This window comes from Anabrus simplex, chromosome 1 (assembly GCF_040414725.1).
Source record: "Anabrus simplex isolate iqAnaSimp1 chromosome 1, ASM4041472v1, whole genome shotgun sequence".
Lineage (NCBI taxonomy): Eukaryota > Metazoa > Arthropoda > Insecta > Orthoptera > Tettigoniidae > Anabrus > Anabrus simplex.
The window spans coordinates 547,684,181-547,705,908 of NC_090265.1; the positions used below are offsets into that span (position 1 = coordinate 547,684,181).

General features: G+C 42.6%; 1 protein-coding gene across 4 annotated transcripts in view; it reads left to right on the plus strand.

The window, feature by feature from the left end:
• Positions 1 to 21,728, plus strand: part of LOC136869295 (sialin) — a 144,985-nt gene that overhangs the window by 67,100 nt on the left and 56,157 nt on the right. Inside the window, exon 1 of one of the 4 annotated variants that reach the window (XM_067144838.2) lies at positions 4,820 to 4,956. The exons of the other annotated variants lie outside the window; for them this stretch is intronic. Coding sequence (XP_067000939.2) covers positions 4,854 to 4,956 — 103 coding nt within the window. The 5' untranslated portion in view covers positions 4,820 to 4,853. Of the gene's footprint in view, positions 1 to 4,819; positions 4,957 to 21,728 lie in introns of those variants that run through there. 4 annotated transcript variants of the gene reach the window in all.

The following is a 21,728-nucleotide window of genomic DNA, read 5'->3' on the forward strand; positions in this document are numbered from 1 at the left end:
GTGGTTAGTTCCTGGTTGAACGAGTTAGGCAAGCCTGTAATATTTAACCTTCGCTGTTTGTAGTTTACATGGATCATTTACTGAAACGTAATGTCAGGGAGCGGTTCAGTTACATGGAAATGTTGTAAGCAGTTTGACCTATGCCGAGGATTTAGTATTAATGGCGGTCTGTGCTGAAAGTCTAAAATCTGATATCTTCTAACTTGAAAAGAGGTACATTGAGAATGACATGAAAATTGGCATTTCAAGGTGTAAAGTGATGTCGGTAGAAAAGAAATCTAATGGGATTGAATGTCAGGTCGCGAATAAGAACTGGAAAATGAAAATAACTTCAGGTATTTAGGATGTGTATTGTACCATGGTTGTATAATAAGTGAATTTGAATCTAGGTGCAGCAAAGCTAATGCATTGACCTCACAGTTGCGATCAGTACTATTCTGTACGAAGGAGGTAAGATTCCGGACGAAAGTATCTTTACAGCGAACTGTTCTATACCGACTTTGCTGTACGGGAGTGAAGGCTGGATGGGTTCGGGATATTCGTATTTCTGTTAATCGTATGGTACACATTTACATTGTAAGGTAATTCCGGTAGAGTTGCCGCACTTTTTATGTTTTTTATTATATCTTGGTATATTTAATTTAAACATTGTTGCAAATTCATCGAGCATAATTTGAAAACATCTACATTTGATCAGAGATGAACAAAATATTGGTAATTGAAAGTAAATGGGAAAAAACAGGGAACAAAGATATTATTGCATCAGCGGCGTCTCTCCCTGGATCCCGGTATAGATGCCGGCTTTGCTCGGGAGAGATGCCGCAAGTAAAATAATGAATGACAAAATCATATTTAAGCCAATTTCTTTAACTTTAATATAACCGAACACTATAACGTACTACAAGACAATTATATCCATATAATATAATCATTCAATGGTAAAAGAATCTATCTGATAATTTACAACATTAAATTAATCATATTTTAATTTCGATTTATTATGAATGTGCATGTGCAATGGATTCTTCACTGTGTTATATAAAACCCCACGGCACTTAACGCCCTTGAAAGGGCTCTGGCCTGCCCAGCGACCGCTGCTCAGCCCGAAGGCCTGCAGATTACGAGGGGGCTGTGGTCAGCACGACGCATCCTCTCGGCCGTTATTATGGGCTTCCGAGACCGGGGCCGCCATCTCACCGTCAGATACCTCCTCAATTCTAATCACGTAGGCTTAGTGGACCTCGAACCAGCCCTCAGGTCGAGAGAAAAATCTCTGATCTGGCCGGAAATCGAACCCGGGGCCTCCGGGCGAGAGGCAGGCACGCTATCCCTAAACCACGGGGCCGTCGTGTTACATAAAGGAAACATCAAAATCATAATGAATATAATCCTGTCCTGACACAGTAATTTGAAAACATGTCTAAGTCAGGATTCTTGAATCAAAAACTGATGTTTATCCTCTTACAAGTTTTTACAGGTTGTTTCTTAAAACTTTGTTCTCTAGCAATCATGCTGCAACAGTCGTTATATGTGGAGCAAGATTCCTGCAGCCACTGTTTTTAACTCAAACACTAGATACAGTCATCCTTTTTTGAATATCATTTTGACTTCGGTGATTATTGAAGTAGCTGTACCTGCTGGACCCAGAGAGCCTTTTTCCAGATTTCCTGACTGCATTCTAAGTTTCAGTGTTCGTTCCGTCATTATTCTGTAGTACGTTTTTGCCTCCCTGATCAGTATTTCCTTGGCTTTCAGTCTTTTAACACTCTCTTTTGAATTTTCCTCTATCCATTGAGGTCTTTTAACAGTGCCTTTACTTGTATACTGAGCAGGCATGTCGCAAATTTTTATTTCTGAAAATAATATAATTTTATATAATAAAATAATGTTACCAATGAAATCAGTAAAAATAGATTATGTATATTAAAAATCGTGAGACGATAAAATATTCGAATAAAATACCGGTACACTCTGAATAGTATTGAATGTTTCCAGATCGCTTATAGAATCTGATAGCAATGAGGCATCTCAGCCGGATTGTTGTGCGGCAACTCTCCCAACTATCATGGAGAGACGCCGCACCCTCCTGTTTTCATACCTCAAGGCTATCATGGTCCAAAATTAGCTTACTCTCAACTACAGTTATGCATCTGACGTCTACTGTACTAAAGACGTCTGATTTAAGCATTTGAAGCCAACTTAATATACAATAAATAAACACACGGAAAAACTTTGTCAGGAGGAAACGTGTACTCGCTATAATTAGCGTAATATACGAGCAAATTTCGTCACACTCGCAGAGAGCAGTTCTTCCTTAGAAACTGAAAAACCACACATATTGCCATCTAGCTGTAACGATGGGAACCTCTAGCTACAGTGTATGCGGCATCTCTACCGGAGCGGCATCTGTCCCGGATTTACCCTATAGAAAACGAAGCGAAAAAGAAAACAATGTTGATCACAATTTAAAATCTTAGTTCAAAATGTAGTCTACTGGTGCAGAAATTATAGAGGCAAAATCCTTGATGTCTCTTCAATATGCTCTCATGGAACAATCTTGAATGATGTGCTTCACCGTTTGTCTATCGGCTCCACCGTTGCACTTCGGAGAAGGTAACTTGTTCCACTTCAACAGAGAGTCCGCACAAACTCAAGAGTTGCTCCGGATCTGGTTTAGTTTTGATCATATCCTGTGAGGTTGGTCAAATTCAGGAACTTCAGAGGTGACTGATGGGATGTCTGGAAACTCCTGAGGAGTGAAATTCTTCCGATCTTGGTAGCACTGTCGCACTATGTCAAAGTTCTCACTGATTAGTCTGGCCTGTCTTGAACGAAGTCTGGTTAGACAAGCATCAGATATGTCAGCATGAATAGGAAGATGCTGATATTGCGGTACTCTTTGACCAGGCAATTACACCTGTGGAGATGAGGTGGAGGGATGTAGCTCAGAACTATTGAGTAGGAGTGCACTTAATAGTACCGGAGAACAATCGCATTGTTTTATTGATTTCAGTATCAGTCTTCCTGATGTGAGAGCTGTTTAACCACACATGGGTGCAATACTCAGCTTCAAGTAGAACAAGACCAATAGGCGAAGAGCGATGAATTGAAGCATTAGAGCACCATGTTGTTTCGCACAGTTTCTGGATGATGTTGTTATGTGATATCAGCTTTGCAGCAGTCTTCAGCAAATGTTGTTTGAAGGATAACTTTCTATCCAAAGTAACGCCCAAGTACTTGGGATATTGATTGTGTGGTAAAACGACGTTATCAAAATACACTCTAAGATCCATGTTAGCCATGCTGTTGTTCACATGGAAGGAACAAACTTGTCTTGGTCATACTTCGTTGGAGTCTCCATTTGTGGAAATAGGCGCGTAGAACACTGAGATCTGCTGAGAGTGGGGACTCAGTGGTTATTATATTTGAGTTCCTTGTGGCTATTGCCCAATAACCTGCATATCCAATCTTCCTTGATTTCTTCCTAGGCATATTAGCTATCCTGAAAGCTGAAAAGGTGTGGAGTTAGGACAGAATCTTGTGGCAGTTCGTCATTTAGTTAATGCAAAAACTTTACTAACCGTGACAACTCTAAACAGTCTGTTACTCAGCATGTTATTGACTAGACTGGCAACAGTCTTGCAGAAAATTGCTCTGCGTAACTTGTAAATCAGACCTCTTAGGCGGCCTCTTAGGTCTTCAAGCACTGTTGGAATCCCACCTCAATACACGTCATTAGTGACAACACCTGGTCTGCACAGCTGTGGTGAAGCCTAAATCCTGCTTTCTGTGTGGATATTTCCACTAGTAATTTTTGGAGCAGTTCTCTTCAGGAGTAGTCATTCTATTGATTTATACGTAAGTTATAAGTACTATACGCGCACTTTATCTTGAGCCCGGATCTCCATAGTAACGAATGGGAAATAGGGCTCAAGAAAAAGTGCGCGTACTATAACAGATATGAAAGTGCCGGGCTGAGTAGTTCAGGCAGTAGCACGCTGGCCTCCGATGCCCAACTTGGTAGGTACGATACTGGATCCTTCCGCTGGTATTTCAAGCTGTTTAAATACGACAGCCTCGTGTCGGTAGATTTACCCGTAAAAAAGCCTGCAGGACAAAATTCTGGCACCTCAGCGTCTCTGAACGCCATAAAAATATAGTTAGTGGGACGTAAAACCAATACCATTATTACAGACATGAAAGTAGCGAGAAAGACACAGGTGGGAACAATGGTTGGAGAGTACTCGAAATCAAGAAATAAAGACTAAATTAGGAATGAACTCTATGGATGAACCTATGGCTATAACCAGGTTAAATGGTGGGGTCATATAAGGCGAATGGAAGAGAATTTGTTAGGAGAATAACGCACTCGGCTATAGAGGATAAGAAAAAGGGAGGGAGACCGAGTTGACGATGCTTAGACCAGGTTAATACTGTAATTATTTAAAGATAGAAGGAGTGGGACTAAACGAGGCCAAAGACATACTTGCAAGTATAGGATTGTCAAGGCACATAGTTAATCCACGGAGGCTTGCAGACTGAACGCTGAAAGGTATAACCATCTATAAACATGTGTTTGTGTTTTTTAAAGTCCGTTCTACTGCCGATGCTCTTAATAGATGGCAGGGTAACGGAATTTTGCTGGTGTTTTTTTAGCATGTGAGAAGTACAGAAGGCCAATGACTAAGCGACGGTGAAATTTCAGCCGAGACACTCGCATGCGCAAAGGTACGGTGTGCTTGGAGCTACAGGTGTATCATATTCCGGAAGAAGTGATGATTTGTTGCCTAAAAACAAATACCCAACGAACGGTGGTGATAAGATAGGAGGAGCTTAAACTTCACACAGTGAAGATGCCACAGGTCGCGGCTTGCCGGCATGAAGGACATCATCGCAGAAACGCTTCTTCCAGTACACACAAGTGCTCCTGCGAGAAATTGACTGGCCATTCTCAAGGTAGAAACCACTTTTATTTAGTGAAAATAACAAATTTCAATTACCATTTTGACACTGTATTATTTCACCACGTTTCTTAAGCATTAATTTTGTAAACTTCACAGAGAGTAGTTAAGATTCAAACCCTTGTCTGCTTCGTGTGTATGTGACATGCAGCTCCATTTCCCACTTTCTGCTGTTTATTATAGATCGGCTATCTCAAGCGTGTTTTTAAAAATCTGTTTTTGTTTCTGTTATAATGCTATTTATACGCTACGCAAAGAATCATAGAATTAAAATAGGATGATGCAAGACACTTCGGGGTTCTTTCTCAGTATGCATGTGAGCAACAGCCGCCACATGCTCTACGTGTATTAGCTTCTGGACCGGTCAGCACGGGTTTGATTGCAGGTTTAAGTTCAGCTTCAAGATGTAGACGATTAAGAGTCATACGCTTGTTTGAAATACAGTATGTATCGTGTGTGTTACGTGTTAACGACTGAGTTGAGTTTGGGTGCGGAGTACGGGTGGTGTAGCTGTAGGATTGCAATCGGGAAATGGTTGGTTCAAACTCCACCTTCGACAGTCTTGATGATGGTTTTCTGTGGTTTCTATTCCATACCGGGCAAATTCCAGGGCTGTACCCATAATTTATCACCCTATGGGTGGGGGGCAGTAGAATACATCCCCTGCCTGTCGTAAGAGGCAACTAAAAGGGAGATCCCCAGGGGCTCTCAACTTCGGAGGGTTGGTTAGCGACAACGGGCCCCTACCTGAGCCTGGCATTGTCCCACTTTCCTCATCCCTTGGTCAACTCTTGTTCTCTTCCGACCCCGACAGTATTAGGTTTGCGAGGTCTAGGGCGTCTTTCATCTTCACGCCTTTCGTGGCCCTTCCTTTTCCCCGAAGGATCGGACTTCCATTTCCCCTCTTAAAAGAATAATCATCACTACCACCTTAAATTAAGACCACAGTCGCTTCCTAAAGGAACCCTGCTTCGTCAAAAACCTACCTGAGTTAGGATGTCGTTAACTAGCAGAAAGGAAAAGCAATTCAGTGACATTATTGTACAGGAGAACAAATACAAAGCACCTATCCAAGAGCAATAAGTAAGGTATTTTTTTCTTGTGTTGGAATAGCTGCTGATATAACGATTTATCTAGGAGTTAAGTTTCTTACAGCCATCAAATGATTGCCTCCATCTTACTTGAGACATGTGAACACATTGTAAAATTACATAACTGTAGCAGTTTTCAAATGGAAGCCTTTTGTTATGTCATGCATCTAAGCGTTAACTAATTCTGAGCTACGAGCTATGCGAAACTTAAACAACTATGCGCAATTATTATTATTATTATTATTATTATTATTATTATTATTATTACTAATAATAACTGGAAAAGATGTTCGCCATACTGAGGGAGTATGGAATTAAAGGTAGATTATTAAAAGCAATCAAAGACATTTATGTTGACAATTGGGCTTCTGTGAGAATTGATGGTAGAATGAGTTCTTGGTTCAGGGTACTTACAGGAATTAGACAAGGCTGTAATCTTTCACCTTTGCTGTTCGTAGTTTACATGGATCATCTGCTGAGAGGTATAAAATGGCAGGGAGGGATTCAGTTAGGTGGAAATGTAGTAAGCAGTTTGGCCTATGCTGACGACTTGGTATTAATGGCAGACTGTGCCGAAAGCCTGCAGTCTAATATCTTTGAACTTGAAAATAGGTGCAATGAGTATGGTATGAAAATTAGCCTCTCGAAGACTAAATTGATGTCAGTACGTAAGAAATTCAACAGAACTGAATGTTAGATTGGTGATACAAAGCTAGAACAGGTCGATAATTTCAAGTATTCAGGTTGTGTGTTCTCCCAGGATGACAATATGGTAAGTGAGATGGAATCAAAGTGTCGTAAAGCGAACGCAGTGAGCTCGCAGTTGCGATCAACAGTATTCTGTAAGAAGGAAGTGAGCTCCCAGACGAAACTATCTTTACATAGGTCTGTTTTCAGACCAACTTTGCTTTACGGGAGCGAAAGCTGGGTGGATTCAGGATATCTAATTCATAAGTTAGAAGTAAAAGACATGAAGTGGCAAGAATGATTGCTGGTACAAACAAGTGGGAACAATGGCAGGAGGTTACTCGGAATGAGGAGATAAAGGCTAATTTAGGAATGAACTCGATGGATGAAGCTGTACGCATAAACCGGCTTCGGTGGTGGAGTCATGTGAGGCGAATGGAGGAGGATAGGTTACCTAGGAGAATAATGGACTCTGCTATGGAGGGTAAGAGAAGTAGAGGTATATCAAGGCGACGATGGTTAGACTCGGTTTCTAACGATTTAAAGATAAGAGGTATAGAACTAAATGAGGCCACAACACTAGTTGCAAATCGAGGATTGTGGCGACGTTTAGTAAATTTACAGAGGCTTGCAGACTGAACGCTGAAAGGTATAACAGTCTATAATGATAATGAATGATGAAATAATAATAATAATAATAATAATAATAATAATAATAATAATAATAATAATAATAATAATAATACCGGGCGAGTTGGCCGTGCGCGTAGAGGCGCGCGGCTGTGAGCTTGCATCCGGGAGATAGTAGGTTCGAATCCCACTATCGGCAGCCCTGAAAATGGTTTTCCGTGGTTTCCCATTTTCACACCAGGCAAATGCTGGGGCTGTACCTTACTTAAGGCCACGGCCGCTTCCTTTCAATTCCTAGGCCTTTCCTATCCCATCGTCGCCATAAGACCTATCTGTGTCGGTGCGACGTAAAGCCCCTAGCAAAATAATAATAATAATAATAATAATAATAATAATAATAATAATAATAATAATAATAATAATAATAATAATTGTACGTTCTACTCACTACTTTTACAGGTTTCGGAGACGCTGAGGTGCCACAATTTCTTTCCGCAGGATCTACCGACACGAGGTTGAGGTATTTCAGCACCTTCAAATACTGTCGGACTGAGCCGGGATCGAACCCGCCAACTTGAGCTCAGAAGACCAGCGCTCTACCGCTTGAGCTACTCAGCTCGGCCTCTGCGGAATCAGACTTGGATAATTATTTTTGCTGTTTCTACGCTTTTTAAAATACATTACCCAAAGGAAGCGAGAAAATACTAGGGGTGCGTGATTACCATACTGGGTTGGCTGCTGGCTTTCTGGCCAGATGGCTGAGATTCCAATCCCGGCCGAATGTGGCTTGAAATTTTCACCTGAAAACTCATGTGGCGTCAGGAAGGGCATCCGGCCTCAAACCCCCGACCGAAAACAAACTGCGTCTGGGTGGCCAGCACTACCCCAGAAATGCCTAGGATAAGGTGAAGAACATTTTACGCGATGCAAGTACTTGACTTTGGATATTATCAAAACCTCACATCAGAGCAAGTGTGTTGTATATATGCAATAATTCGAAAAGGTCAAATTCAGTGTTTCGCATAATTAGACTAACAAATTAATAATAATAATAATAATAATAATAATAATAATAATAATAATAATAATATGATGATGATGATGATGATGATGTTGACTAGTCAGCTCGCCGGTCTGAGTGGCTCAGACCGTTCAGGTGCTGGCTTTTCGACCCCAACTTGGCAGGTTTCGATCCTAGCTCAGTCCGGTGGTATTTGAAGGTGCTCAAATACGTCACCCTCTTGTCGATAGATTTACTGGCACGTAAAAGAACTTCTGCGGGACTACATTCCGGCACCCGGCACCTTCGAAAACCGTAAAAGTAGTTAGTGGTACGAAAAAACAAATAACATTATTAGTACTCAGCTCAAAGGCTGGTTAGAACCTCAACAGATTCACCACCAGCTGTCACAAGGAGCTTAGGTGACACTGAAGAGGTGTAAAAGGAAACTGAGGAGTGGGGTATGTTCCCGTTGCTTTCTTTACCCCGAGCGAGAAGGTGCTATTACATATCATTCTGCCAACCCAACTGAAATGTACGCACGAACCGACTCTTTAAGCAACGGACTTTCACCATTCAAAAAGATACCGGCTACATGAGAAATCGCCCATACCACAGACACGTTCATATTGTCAAAGCGAAGGGTGAGACAGAGACAGGTCAGTGAAAGTAACAAAAACGTTCTAGCCCATTCCAGAAGACATGGCGCAATGTAAACACTAGACCTCATCATAAAAGGGTTTAATAATAATAATAATAATAATAATAATAATAATAATAATAATAATAATAATAATAATAATAATTGTTGTATGTCCGGCGCTCCTTTCTCGCCCCGCCAGCCAGCTGCACGCGCGCCTGTGTATCATTCTGCTAGCTTCGACGCGCAGCCCTCAGTGCGCGTGCCTGACCATCGAGTGTACTATAAATAGGAGCTCCCTGCCTGCTCACTTGCCCACTTGCCCGGTGTCCAGCTCCAGAATACACCCTACGTCGAGCACGGAGGCTACTCCTCTTGAAAATGTGCTTCGACCAGGTGGACTGAATTTCTGGCAGTACGAGGTTTCACCTCTGGTCACCGCTCCCTTTCCTGTTTCCGCTGCCTATGTTCCGTAATTCTTTTACAAGCCATTTTCATTCCCTAATTTACGCAAGCTCCCTTAGTTTCGCTAGGTGGAATTTCTTCAATCAATTGAACTTGCTTTTTAGGAATTCAGGCACTTCAACAAACAAAGACTCTCATGAACATTTATGTTAGTGTGCCAGATAGTTCTCGACTATCAACGTGTCAATTCACAAAGACTATCTTTTCAAGATAGAAGTGTATATAAAGACTGCAAACCTGTACATATTGTATAAAGACAGACTTTTCTCAAGATTCAATATTCCTTTTTGCTTCAAAATAAATTTCAGTTATTTGTGTAAATATCATAAAGTGAAGCAATAAAAGTTGTGTTCTGTAAACTTCAACCTTGGTTACAACAATAATAATAATAATAATAATAATAATAATAATAATAATAATAATAATAATACTTGCTTAACATCCTTTCTAATTGCCAACAGTCACAACAGGTCCAATATTTTTATCCTCTGGGAAACACATCAGGGGCTGCCTGGCCGAGGCGGTAAAGTCGTATTCGGTTCACCCGGAAGGACGTGGGGTCGATTCCCCGTCAGGAAGTCGAAAAATTTAAGAAACGAGATTTCCACTTCTGGAGGTGCACATGGCCCTGAAATTCACTCAGCCTACATCAAAAGAGGACTAGGAGGCGAAGGCGGCCGGGCATAGAGCTGACCACTATACCCCACCAAGTGCCTAGGTTACGGATAGTGGAAGCCTTTACATTCTACCCGTCTCAGGGCCTTCATGGCCTGCACGGAGATGAATTTGCTTTGCTTTACTTTTTGGGAAGAAAGGTGCATTGTAGTCCCTCATCATTGGGCACTTTGGAAAAAAATTAGATATCATTATCGAAAGGGTTCAAATGAGGAAAGGGCATTCGATTTCCGTCAACTGAAACCGGAATTAAATCGTTACAAAGCGAATTACCCCTCAGAAGTTATCCAATAATTTACGAAGTTCTGCCAAATTGCACGACCTCATTGAGCTACAAGAAAATAACCTAGTCAAGAAGTGGGACGTGACTAAATAACACAACCTCTTATTCCATCTGTTAGATCATCAGTCCACAGGCTGGTTGGATCCTCAAATAGCAGCACCAAAGGCAAGGAGCAAAAACCAATGGCAGCTCAAATGAGGTGTACTAGGCAAGGTGAGGAGTAAGATAATTTGCCATTGCTTTCCCCACTGGGCTAGAAAATTCTATTCCAGCACGACTGACCCTATATGCAATACTTTTCATTACACTCAGACACGCTAGTCGTGTTCTGAATGCCATTACTCAGCACCATCCATACCCCAGCAGCTTCCATATTGTCATAGCCATGGATGAGACTGGGACTTAGGTGGAAGCTGTATTTTGCTTCGGCCAGTGCTAACAGACGGATGCAAAAGTACTGCATCTATCAAAAAATGGCAACAGGCGGAACCTGTTATTACAGATCTGCAATACTCGGACGACAAGGACAATGGAGAATTCTGAACATGATATAGCGATAGCGACAACATGGAAACTGACAAGAACCTTTCGGTAGTTCAGCTAGAATTCATTGAAAGAAAATAATAATGTTATTGGTTTTACGTTCCACGAACTACTTTTACGGCTTTCGGAGACACCGAGGTACCGGAATTTAGTCCCGCAGGAGTTCTTTTACGTGCCAGTAAATGTACCGACAGGATGTTGACGTATTTGAGCATCTTCAAATACCACCGGACTGAGCTAGGATCGAACCTGCCAAGTTGGAGTCAGAAGGTCAGCGCCTCAACCGTCTGAGCCACTCATCCCGGCTTTATAAAAATATTTCATACTGTTTACTCGTGAAGAGCCCAATGGGTTGATGACCTTTTATGACTTGTATAATATTATTATTGGCTTTTAGGCCACACTAACTACTTTTCCATTTACAGAGACGCTAAGGTACCAGAATTTTCTCCCTTAGGAGTCCTTTTACCTGTCAGTAAATCTACCGACTAGGGCTGCCGGATTTCAGCAACTTTAAGTACTACCAGTGCGTCGGATTCGTTCATCATCATCATGTCCGGCTCCACAGCTAAATGGTTAGCGTGCTGGTCTTTGGTCACAGGATCCAGAGTTCGATTCCCGGCAGGGTTGGGAATTTTAACCATAATTGGATAATTCCTCTGGCACGGGGACTGGGTGTAAGTGTCGTCTTCATCCTCATCACGGCGCGCAGGTCGCCTATGGGGGTCAAATCAAAAAACCTGCACTTGGCGAACCGAAGTCCTCGGACACATCCCAGCACTAAAAGCCATATCCATTTCATTATTATTATTATTATTATTATTATTATTATTATTATTATTATTATTATTATTACAGTCAGCAGTAGACAGTGTTTATTGCACTAACTTAAGCTGCCCGAAGTGTAAGCGTTGCTGTGCCACAAGCAGAGGCGCACATCGTGCAGCGCACCACGTGTTTGCTGCATCGTCTGTTATCTGACAGTACCAGCCCGGTTCAGTAGTGGCACGATACAGTTACAGAAGAATGCTGAAGGCAAGATGGGTAGATCGAGTTACGAATGAAGAGCTACTGAATTGAATTGGTGAGAGGAGAACGATCTGGCGAAATTAGACCAGATTAAGAGATACAATGCCGGGCTGAGTGGCTCAGACGGTTGAGGCGCTGGCCTTCTGACCCCAACTTGGCAGGTTCGATCCTGGCTCAGTCCGGTGATATTTGAAGGTGCTCAAATATGTCAGCCTCGTGTCGGTAGATTTACTGGCACGTAAAAGAACTTCTGCGGGACAAAATTCCGGCACCTCGGCGTCTCCGAAAACCGTAAGAGTAGTTAATGGGACGTAAAGCAATTAGCATTATTATTATTAAGAGATTGATAGGGCACATCTTAAGACACCCAGGACGTGTTCAGTTAGGTATTTTTAGGGAAGTGTAGGGGGTAAAAATGGTAGTGGTAGACCATCATCATGAAAAGTTTTCATTCCCCTCCCTGAGGGGGAGGAGCGGGTCACCTAGAAGGTAACGCCTTCTCTCTGGCCAGGAGATTCGGCGGGGTTGTTGGTGGTAGACCAAACAGATTAGAGTAGATGTAGGATGTAGTAGATTTTACTGGTCCGTTATTGCGGCGGGGTTTTAGCCGTGCTGTAGATAGGTAAATGATTTATTTAATCTGGCAAAGTTAGGGACATTTGTCCCTGTCCAAAGAAAAGTAGCTCGATTTGTTCTGGTGATTTCCGATAAAAGAGTAGCGTTACGAAAATGTTACAAAGTTTGAGATGCTCGAGTAAGTGGAATGCTCCGGGCTGTCAGTGGAGAGATGACGTGCAATGACATTAGTAGGCGAATAAGTTTGAGCGGTGTTTTTGAAAGTAGGAAAGATCACAATGAAAGATAAAGTTGGAATTCAAGAGGACAGATTGGGGGAAATGAAGGGGAGTTACGGACTGGAATAGGTAATTTACCAAGGGATGTGTTCAATAATTGTCCAAATTCTTTGCAATTATTTAAGAAAAGGCTAGGTAAATAACAGAAAAGGAATCTGCCACCTGGGTGACCCGTGACTGCCCTAAATGCAGATCAGTGGTGATTGATTGATTGACATTCCTTACACTTAACCAGCGTTTACACATATTTAGTAATTTATAGAAATATACACAGTAGAAAATATGCATGGGGTTAATGCTTTTTCTGGCTTCGAATACGGGACACCTGACAACCTAGATAATGAGATGTCGTTGAATGCCAACATTTTACCAATACATGTAGCCAATAATTCTGCCGTAATCGATTTCAACAGGTCACGGCTACTGAGCAGTGAAAAATGTAGAACAGTTAGCCCTCTTATTGTGCATAGCCTACTAGCACAGCGTTTATTTTGTAAATATATTCCACATTACTTTTGTACTAATATGTGCTTTGGGTTGTGAATGTGTTTTTCTGTGCCCTTACGTTATATAGCTTTATATATCAGTTACTTTTGCGAAAATATGGGACCAGTAAGTGACCAATAACTATTTTTTTCTATTTGATTTACTTCGCACTGACACAGATAGGTCTTATGGCGACGATGGGATAGGAAAGGCCTAGGAGAGGGAAGGAAGTAGCCATGGCTTTAATTACCAATAACTTTCAACACATCCCAGTTTTTTGTATTATGCTATACCAAGATTACATATTTATGTGGAATATACTTACTTATAGGAAAATACGCACATATACTAAGTATTCAAGAATAAGTAAATGTTTGCTCAATATCATCACCTTTCAGAGAGTTCCTCAATAAGATTTACATCTAAGTTTGGAACTGAATGTATATTACACCAAGTATTAGCACCTAGTCATATAGACATATACGGTTCAGATTGTAGCTTATACATCACTTGTTCCGGCTCCGCGGTGTAGGGGGAAACGCCCCGGGTTCTATTCCCGGCGTGTCAGGGGTTTTTAATTGTAAATGATTAATATCCCTGGCCTGGGGACAGGGTGTTTGTGTTGTCCTTAACGTTCCTTTCCTCACATTCAACACTTAACACTTCCGCAATTACAATTTCACGCAGGTTCATAACATACGGTGCAAGTAGTGGCAAGATATCTTTAGAGGTCGACGCCACGAACAAATAGCATTATATATGTAATTATATATACATCACCTGACTGAGGCTAGTCAAAGCCAGCGCGCTAGCTCGCCGCTCTACTCCAGCTCGGTGATCTATGCTCCGGACGGCGTGCCCAGCGATCTGACAGTACGCCTGCTCATCGGCAACGAGCTGCTACGAGCTGCAAGAGAGCGATGCATGTCCCTGACCACAAGACGACGTAAGTACCTACAGAAGAAAATCATTATGACATTGCACACAGCATATAAAATTCCCCTGAAATCACTTTAGCCGCCTTTCTCAGCAAGTGAGAAATTCTTATTCTTATGACCCTACGAAGTATTTCGGTTAAAGCTTTATAAAATTACTGTGGTGTACGAACTTAAACTGAGTGATCCTGTTTATAGGATTATATTTATGAATGGATTTTAAATCAAGAGTATGGCGGAGAAATTGATTCTTATCTCATTCTGTTTTTGGACGAGCTGTGACTCAACTTAAATCGATATTTTAATTCGCAAAACTGCCGCCACAGGACCTAAAAACATACTCATTATGAGGAGCCCCTTCATGATCAGAAATTAGGAGTGTAGTAGGAAGTTCCTTCCCTTCCCCATGGCATAAACAAGCGACCGCTGCTCAACCCGAAGACCTGCAGATTACGAGGTGTCGTGTGGTCAACACGACGCATCCTCTCAACCGTTCTTCTTGGCTTTTTAGACCGAGACGCTATCTAACCGTCAGATTGCTCCTTAGTTGTAATCATGTAGGCTGAGCGGACCTCGAACCAGCCCTCATATCCAGGTCAAAATCCGTTACCAGGCGGTGAATCGAAACCGGTGCCTCCGGGTGAGAGTTAGGCACGCAGCCCCTACTCCGCGGGGCGTAGCACACAGTTTGTATTAATAATAATAATAATAATAATAATAATAATAATAATAATAATAATAATAATAATAATCGCATGGCCTCAGCTACCGTGTGCAAGCGTTTTAATTTGACGGCACCCGGCTGCTTGCTCGTCGGTTTCGACGTTCCGTTTTGCTCTAGGCCAACTAGATGGCAGAGTAAACTGAAACTCTCTTGCGCGTCTATGGCTGAGTTTTAATTAATTTTGTGTCCGGCTCCATGGCTAAATGGTTAGCGTGCTGGCCTTTGGTCACAGGGGTCCCGGGTTCGATTTCCGGCAGGGTCGGGAATTTTAACCATAATCGGTTAATTTCGCTGGCACGGGGGCTGGGTGTATGTGCCATTATCATTTCATCCTCATCACGGCGAGCAGGTCCCCTACGGGCGTCAAATAAAATAAAAGACCTGCATCTGGCGAGCCGAACTTGTCGGACACTCCCGGCACTAAAAGCCATACGCCATTTCATTTCAATTAATTTTGTCGGGTAAACACCAAATGTGTCACCAGAGATCTTTTACATGCCGACATCGTACGACATGGAGTGTCGAATGGACTTTTTACCACTCTTCAAAATTTCGACTACCTCTGCCGGGTTGGTATCTAGAGACCGACACTCTACCATTGATCCAGTTAGTAATGAAAGAATAATAGGCATCATTTCTTTGTGAAAATTAATAGTGGAAGATACATAAAGAAATATTTTGTAACCCAAATATGGTTTAAGGATAGAGCTATCAGAAATAATTTATGACCCGCACGGTTCTTCCATTAAATCCCTTGTGTTTATTTTCTCTGATGAACATTAAATGATAAAGCACCGAGCAAGTGGCTGCACGGTCAGGTCACGTATCTATCAGCCTGCATTTGAGTGATAGTGGGTTCGAACCACACTGTCGGCAGCCTTGAAGATGGTTTTCCGTGGTTTCCCATTTTCACACCAGGCAAATGCTGGGGCATATCTTAATTGAGACCACTGTCGCTCACTTCCCACTCCTAGTCCTTTCCTATTCCAACGTAGCCGTAAGACCTATTTGTGTCGGTGCGACGTAAAACAAATTGTAAATAATAATAATAATAATAATAATAATAATAATAATAATAATAATAATAATAATCCGCCTCTGAGGTGTAGTGGTTAGCATGATTAGCTGCCATCCCCGGAGGCTTGGGTTCGATTTCCGGCTCTGCCACGAAATTTGAAAAGTAGTAGGAGGGCTGGGGGCTGGAACTGGATCCACTCAGCCTCGGGAGGTCAACTGAGTAGAGGAGGGTTCGATTCCCACCCCATCCATCCTCGAAGTGGTTTTCCGAGCTTTCCCACTTCTCCTCCAGGCAAATGCCGGGATGGTACCTAACTTAAGGCCACGACCGCTTTCTTCCCTCTTCCTTGTCTATCCTTTCCAATCTTCCCATCCTCCTACGAGACCAGCATATCAGGTGAGGCCGCCCGGGTAAGGTACTGGTCCTCCTCCCCAGCTTTAACCCCACACCCGAAGTCTCAAGCTACAGGACACTGCCGTTGAGGCGGTAGAGGTGGGATCCCTCGCTGAGTCCGAGGGAATAAACAATCCTGGAGGGTAAACAGACTAAGAAAATGAAAATAATAATAATAATAATAATAATAATAATAATAATAATAATCTATTTACTGTCCTTGGAAGTATTGTCCAAGAAAAGGGTTCTTCGACGTGCGTTATACAACGAGCCATTATCTTCCTTTACTTGTTCTTCTTCTTCAGTCATGGCCCGTCTTAGTGTTAATGCCCCTTAGATCGAGTAAATGAGCGTTAGGCACAAGTTAAGTGATGCATTGTTCGTATTCAAATGTTAGAATTGCTCAGTAGTTATCTGAAAAATGGCCTTCACGATAAGCTCAGTACAAAGGTTCAGAAACACAGTCTTCCCATCTACTGTATACGTCATTATTATTACGTGTTTCTAGTAAAGGAAGATGTAAAGTTCGAGTTGATACTACATGCCGTTATGTTTCTTCTCTGCGACCTCTATAATTTACAGGAAGGTTAAGGCGCCTCTTTTGAGAAGAACAGTCAGTCGGTTTGATAACAGGAAGATAATGCGGGATTAAACAGTATAAGTTCGGAACATTTAATAGAGTTTTGCGTGTGGGAGGCCAGATGCCATTTTGAACGCACCAGCTACCTTACATCAGCTATTATAACTCTTCCAAGAAAATAATTTTGTCATTTCATTAATGGCATTGTAGTCATCATGCGACCCATTGTTGTCTAATAGCCACCGACAGCGTCCGAGAAGAGATCCTCAATGTATAGGAAAGGACTTCGAGAATCTTCAATTTTCATTCGTCTTTCATCATCTGTTATCATTTCAGTTTCCCCTTCATGATATTTTCTTAGTAGCACTTCTCTCCTTACTCGCTGTTAATAGGCTACATGAACCACTACCTGGGTTGCCGGCTACGACAAAATGTCAGTTAAGTTATCGAAATAAGCTGGACAAAGATCATCTGATAGGGCTCCATACAGGGTTATCTTCTTCCAAGAGTGGTCGGTGTTTAATGTAGCTTTGGCCCTGTTTTACGGCAGGATGCCTTTAGTGACACCAACCCTGTGTGGAGGAATGTAATCAGTCTAGAGTCCGGATATTTATGCAGTGATAGGTTAGACTCTAATAACGAGTATACTCCTATCTGCACAACGGTTATGGTATGAGCTTTGCATAAGCATTAGCGGTTCGGCCTATCAGAGCCCGTAAAAGTGATGTTACTCTCACAACATTACGGAAGAACGGCGTAAACTCTTCCTAATAACCAAATTAGTTTGCATTCTGACCTAATTACCTGCATACAAGAGCACTATTGCGTGTTTCTGTGGTGGTTGGTAGAGTGGTGTGTTGTCTGAATATGACGAAGAGAGTGTTGGGACAAACACAAACACCCAGTCCCCGAGCCAGAAGAATTACTCGCACGCGATTAAAATCCACGAGCCGGCCTTGAATCTAACCCGGGAACCTCTGAACGGAAGGCCTCAACGCTGACCATTCAGCCAAGGTGTTGGACTCAGAGAAATTAACCATAGGTTACGCAATTAAAATCCCCAGTCCGACCGGGAATCAAACCGGGGATCTCGGTAGGCGTCTATACTATACAACATTTAGGAACCACGCGCTGCTACCACGAACTTCATTCAGTCCTATCTGCTCTCTGTTGGGTTCCTGATGGTGTCGTTGAGGTCGATGGCTGTCAAATCCTTTTCGGGGCATCCATCCAGCGTAGCCGTGGCCGTCCTACGGAGCGCTTCGAATTAATATTTCCCCCAGTGCCTTATTCACCAGTTTCTCTTCCGGCATGCGTGCTAGATAAGCCTGCCCACTGGATGCGCCTGTTTCTTCAGAATGTCGGTTGCCGCATTAGGAGATATATTCTTAATTTTTCCTTCCTCTCAATGTTCTGTTTACCAGTACAGCACCCTGAATCTTTTACTTCAAACATTAATGGGTAGATTTTCTTTCTTTCTTCGTCAAGCCGCAGGTTTCCGAGCTATATATGACTGCTAGGCACATCTTCGTGTTGACAACTTTCATCTTAATGTTCACTGATACTGACAGGCAATCTAGTGAGCATTAATGTTGATGTAATCCCAAGTGTTAGCCTTCTTTAATATATAAACTGAATTCTAATTAAATCCTTTGGTTTGTTATGCGCTCTAATCAGTGATGGAAAGAGTACAAGAAAAAAGCAATTGGGCTGAATTACAATTGTAAACTACTTTTACAAGTAATAAGTGATATCACAATCACACTGACTTTATGCACTTGTAATCCAGCATATCGATAAAATCACCAGACTTTATAGAGAGCTAGTCTGAAGGAAATCGTACGGGGTTGAAATAATACAAAGTTTGCAAGAAAAATATATTACTTCAGTTTCTTATTCTTTTAGCACAGAGATAAAAGTGGATATCATCACTCGGTGAAACAGCATGATAACATGGAACTTGCGCAATTGTTTCCCATCGTTCTTTTATTTTAGTTAATGACTACTATATTAGCGTTTCAAACAGGGGCTTAGCTAGGGGTTGGGGGTTACTGGAGGTTCGAATCCCCTATGGATTCTTATACAAAAAGAAAATAAACAGAAACTGTCAATAAACAATAAACTAAACAAACATTCAGAGACATAATATTGTAAAACTAATAAAGTGTTGAATTTATTTTCTAAGAAGCCTCGAAAATTGGATTTTAGATTGTAAACATTCGCTGGAAAACTATTGACCTTCATCGTATTGTTCTTGTTCTGTATTTTGATGTGAGATTTTTTAGTGTACTGCAATCTAAATATCAGCATCAGTAACATTTATATCAATGTCCTTATAACGACAAGTCTTGGATGCGCGCACCACACACGCACATTCATTATGTTCTATCAGCATTTTATAACCTCCCCCCCCCCCCCTTTGGCCGATCCTGCCTACGCTACTGGTTTCAAATAATATATCATTTACTTTGCAAATAAATTAATTCTTTTCTCATCGTTAAGCCTCGACGTCTTTGGGGGAAAGTATATCTTTGCCTTTACTGAAGAGACGTCCTACAGGGGCACTTGGAGGTATATCTGTGTTTAATTTTAAAAACACCGTTTGTGTCAAGTACGATGCCTTTGGAAGTATTAGAGAGGTAAGGACGTACCTCATCCAGTACTGGTTAAGTTACTGGTTCTGCTGTAGTAGGACTGAAAAATGTATCTTTGTTGTTGCTTGGGTCATCAGTCCATAGACGGGTTTGATGCAGCTCTCCATGTCACCCTACCCTGTGCTAACCGTTTCATTTCCACGTAACTACTGCATTCTACATCTACTGTAACCAGGGTCTACCCCTGCCATTTATACCACCTACACTTCTCTCAAAAACTAACTGAACAAGTCCTGTGCCATTTCATTCTCCCTCTCCCATTCTCATTTCGACAAATTGTTCTCCCCTCACCAATTCAATTCAGTATCTCTTGATTTATTTCATTTATTTCATTTCATTAATTACATTTGATAAAATATAACGGTTGCAAGTAAAACTTATTAAGAATGCAACCGTTACAAGTAATTCCATTACTTTTATTCACATACCGGGCGAGTTGGCCGTGTGCTTACAGGCGCGCGGCTGTGAGCTTGCATCCGGGAGATAGTGGGTTCGAATCCTACTGTCGGCGGCCCTGAAGACGGTTTTCCGTGGTTTCCCATTTTCACACGAGGCAAATGCTGGGGCTGTACATTACGTAAGGCCACGGCCACTTCCTTCCAACTCCTAGACCCTTCCTATCCCACCGTCACCATAAGACCTATCTGTGTCGGTGCGACGTAAAGCCACTAGCAAAAAATATATTCACATATTTCCCAATAATGTCTTTGCTGGCAGGATGTAGTGTTTTCAGTGCACTATGTCTTCTGGTAAGGGCTAGAATAAATATCTTACTTTCATTGATCTGTCTCAGTCTCATCCTTGGCTTTGACAATATGAAATTGACCGAGGTATGAGGGATAAGCAGCCAGTCCCTGTTACGAATGCTGTGAAAATATCACTCATAGGATCGGTTGGTGCATGAATTTCAGTGAGCTTGGCAGACTGATGTGTAATAGCAACTTCTGGCTCGGTGAGGAAAGCAACGGGAAACGACCTCACTCCTCATTCCCCAGTATGCTTCTTCAGTGACACCTAGGCTATCTATGACAGCTGGTGGTGGAGCTGTAGAGGATCAAACCAGCCTTCGGGCTGAATACCCAACATACAAATTCCCAATATGGCTCTAATGAATGGGTATACACTGACTGAGCAAATGTCATGGGATAGCGGAGCACTGATGCGCAGGTGTGTTGTCTGCGCCCCACACGCCCCCTATGCCATCGGCAATTGTATAGGAGACCTTGTGAGCAGTGGCTGTGCATGTGACTGGTGTAACATGGAACGTCGTCGTGAGCTGACACCGTTCGAACGGGGTATGGTGGTCGGTGCCCGACGGACGGGAAGTGCGATTTCGGAAGTGGTGCGGGAATTCGGCTTCACATGATCAACCGTGTCCAGGGTGTATCGTGAATGGTTAAATGCGGGTGTCACAGTGCACAACAGACGAACGACCGGCCGTCCAGCCACCTTCGATGACCGTGACCGGCGACATCTGAGACGGATTGTCAATAGTGACAGACGGGCAACCGTGCAACAAATCACGGCTCAATTCAACACAGGCAGTGCTATACACGTCTCACAGTGGACACTCCGTAGGAACATGGGTTCTATGGGGTATGGGAGCCGGCGCCGCACACGGGTGCCACTGTTAACCCAACGTCATCGGGCATAACGACGCCCATTTGTCGCCAGTCACCAGGGATGGACACTGGAACAATGGCGTAACGTGATATGGTCGGACGAATCACGATTTCAACTGCACCATGCCGATGGGAGGCACCGTGTATGGCGCAGACCACATGAAGCGATGGATCCCGCCTGCCTCGAAGGTGTGGTCCAGGGCGCTGGTGTCTCTGTTATGGTCTGGGGTGCATTTTCCTGGTATGGAATGGGCCCCGTAGTTGTTCTGGAAGAGACTTTGAATGGTACGCGCTATGTTGATCTCCTCGGAGACCATCTCCACCCATTTTTGGCCTTCCAGCGCCCAGACGGTTCTGCGGTGTTCAAGATGATAACGCGCCGCCACATCGAGCATATCTGGGATGTCCTGGAATGCAGCTCCGCGGCATGGATCCTGCACCCACGAACAGACCAGCAT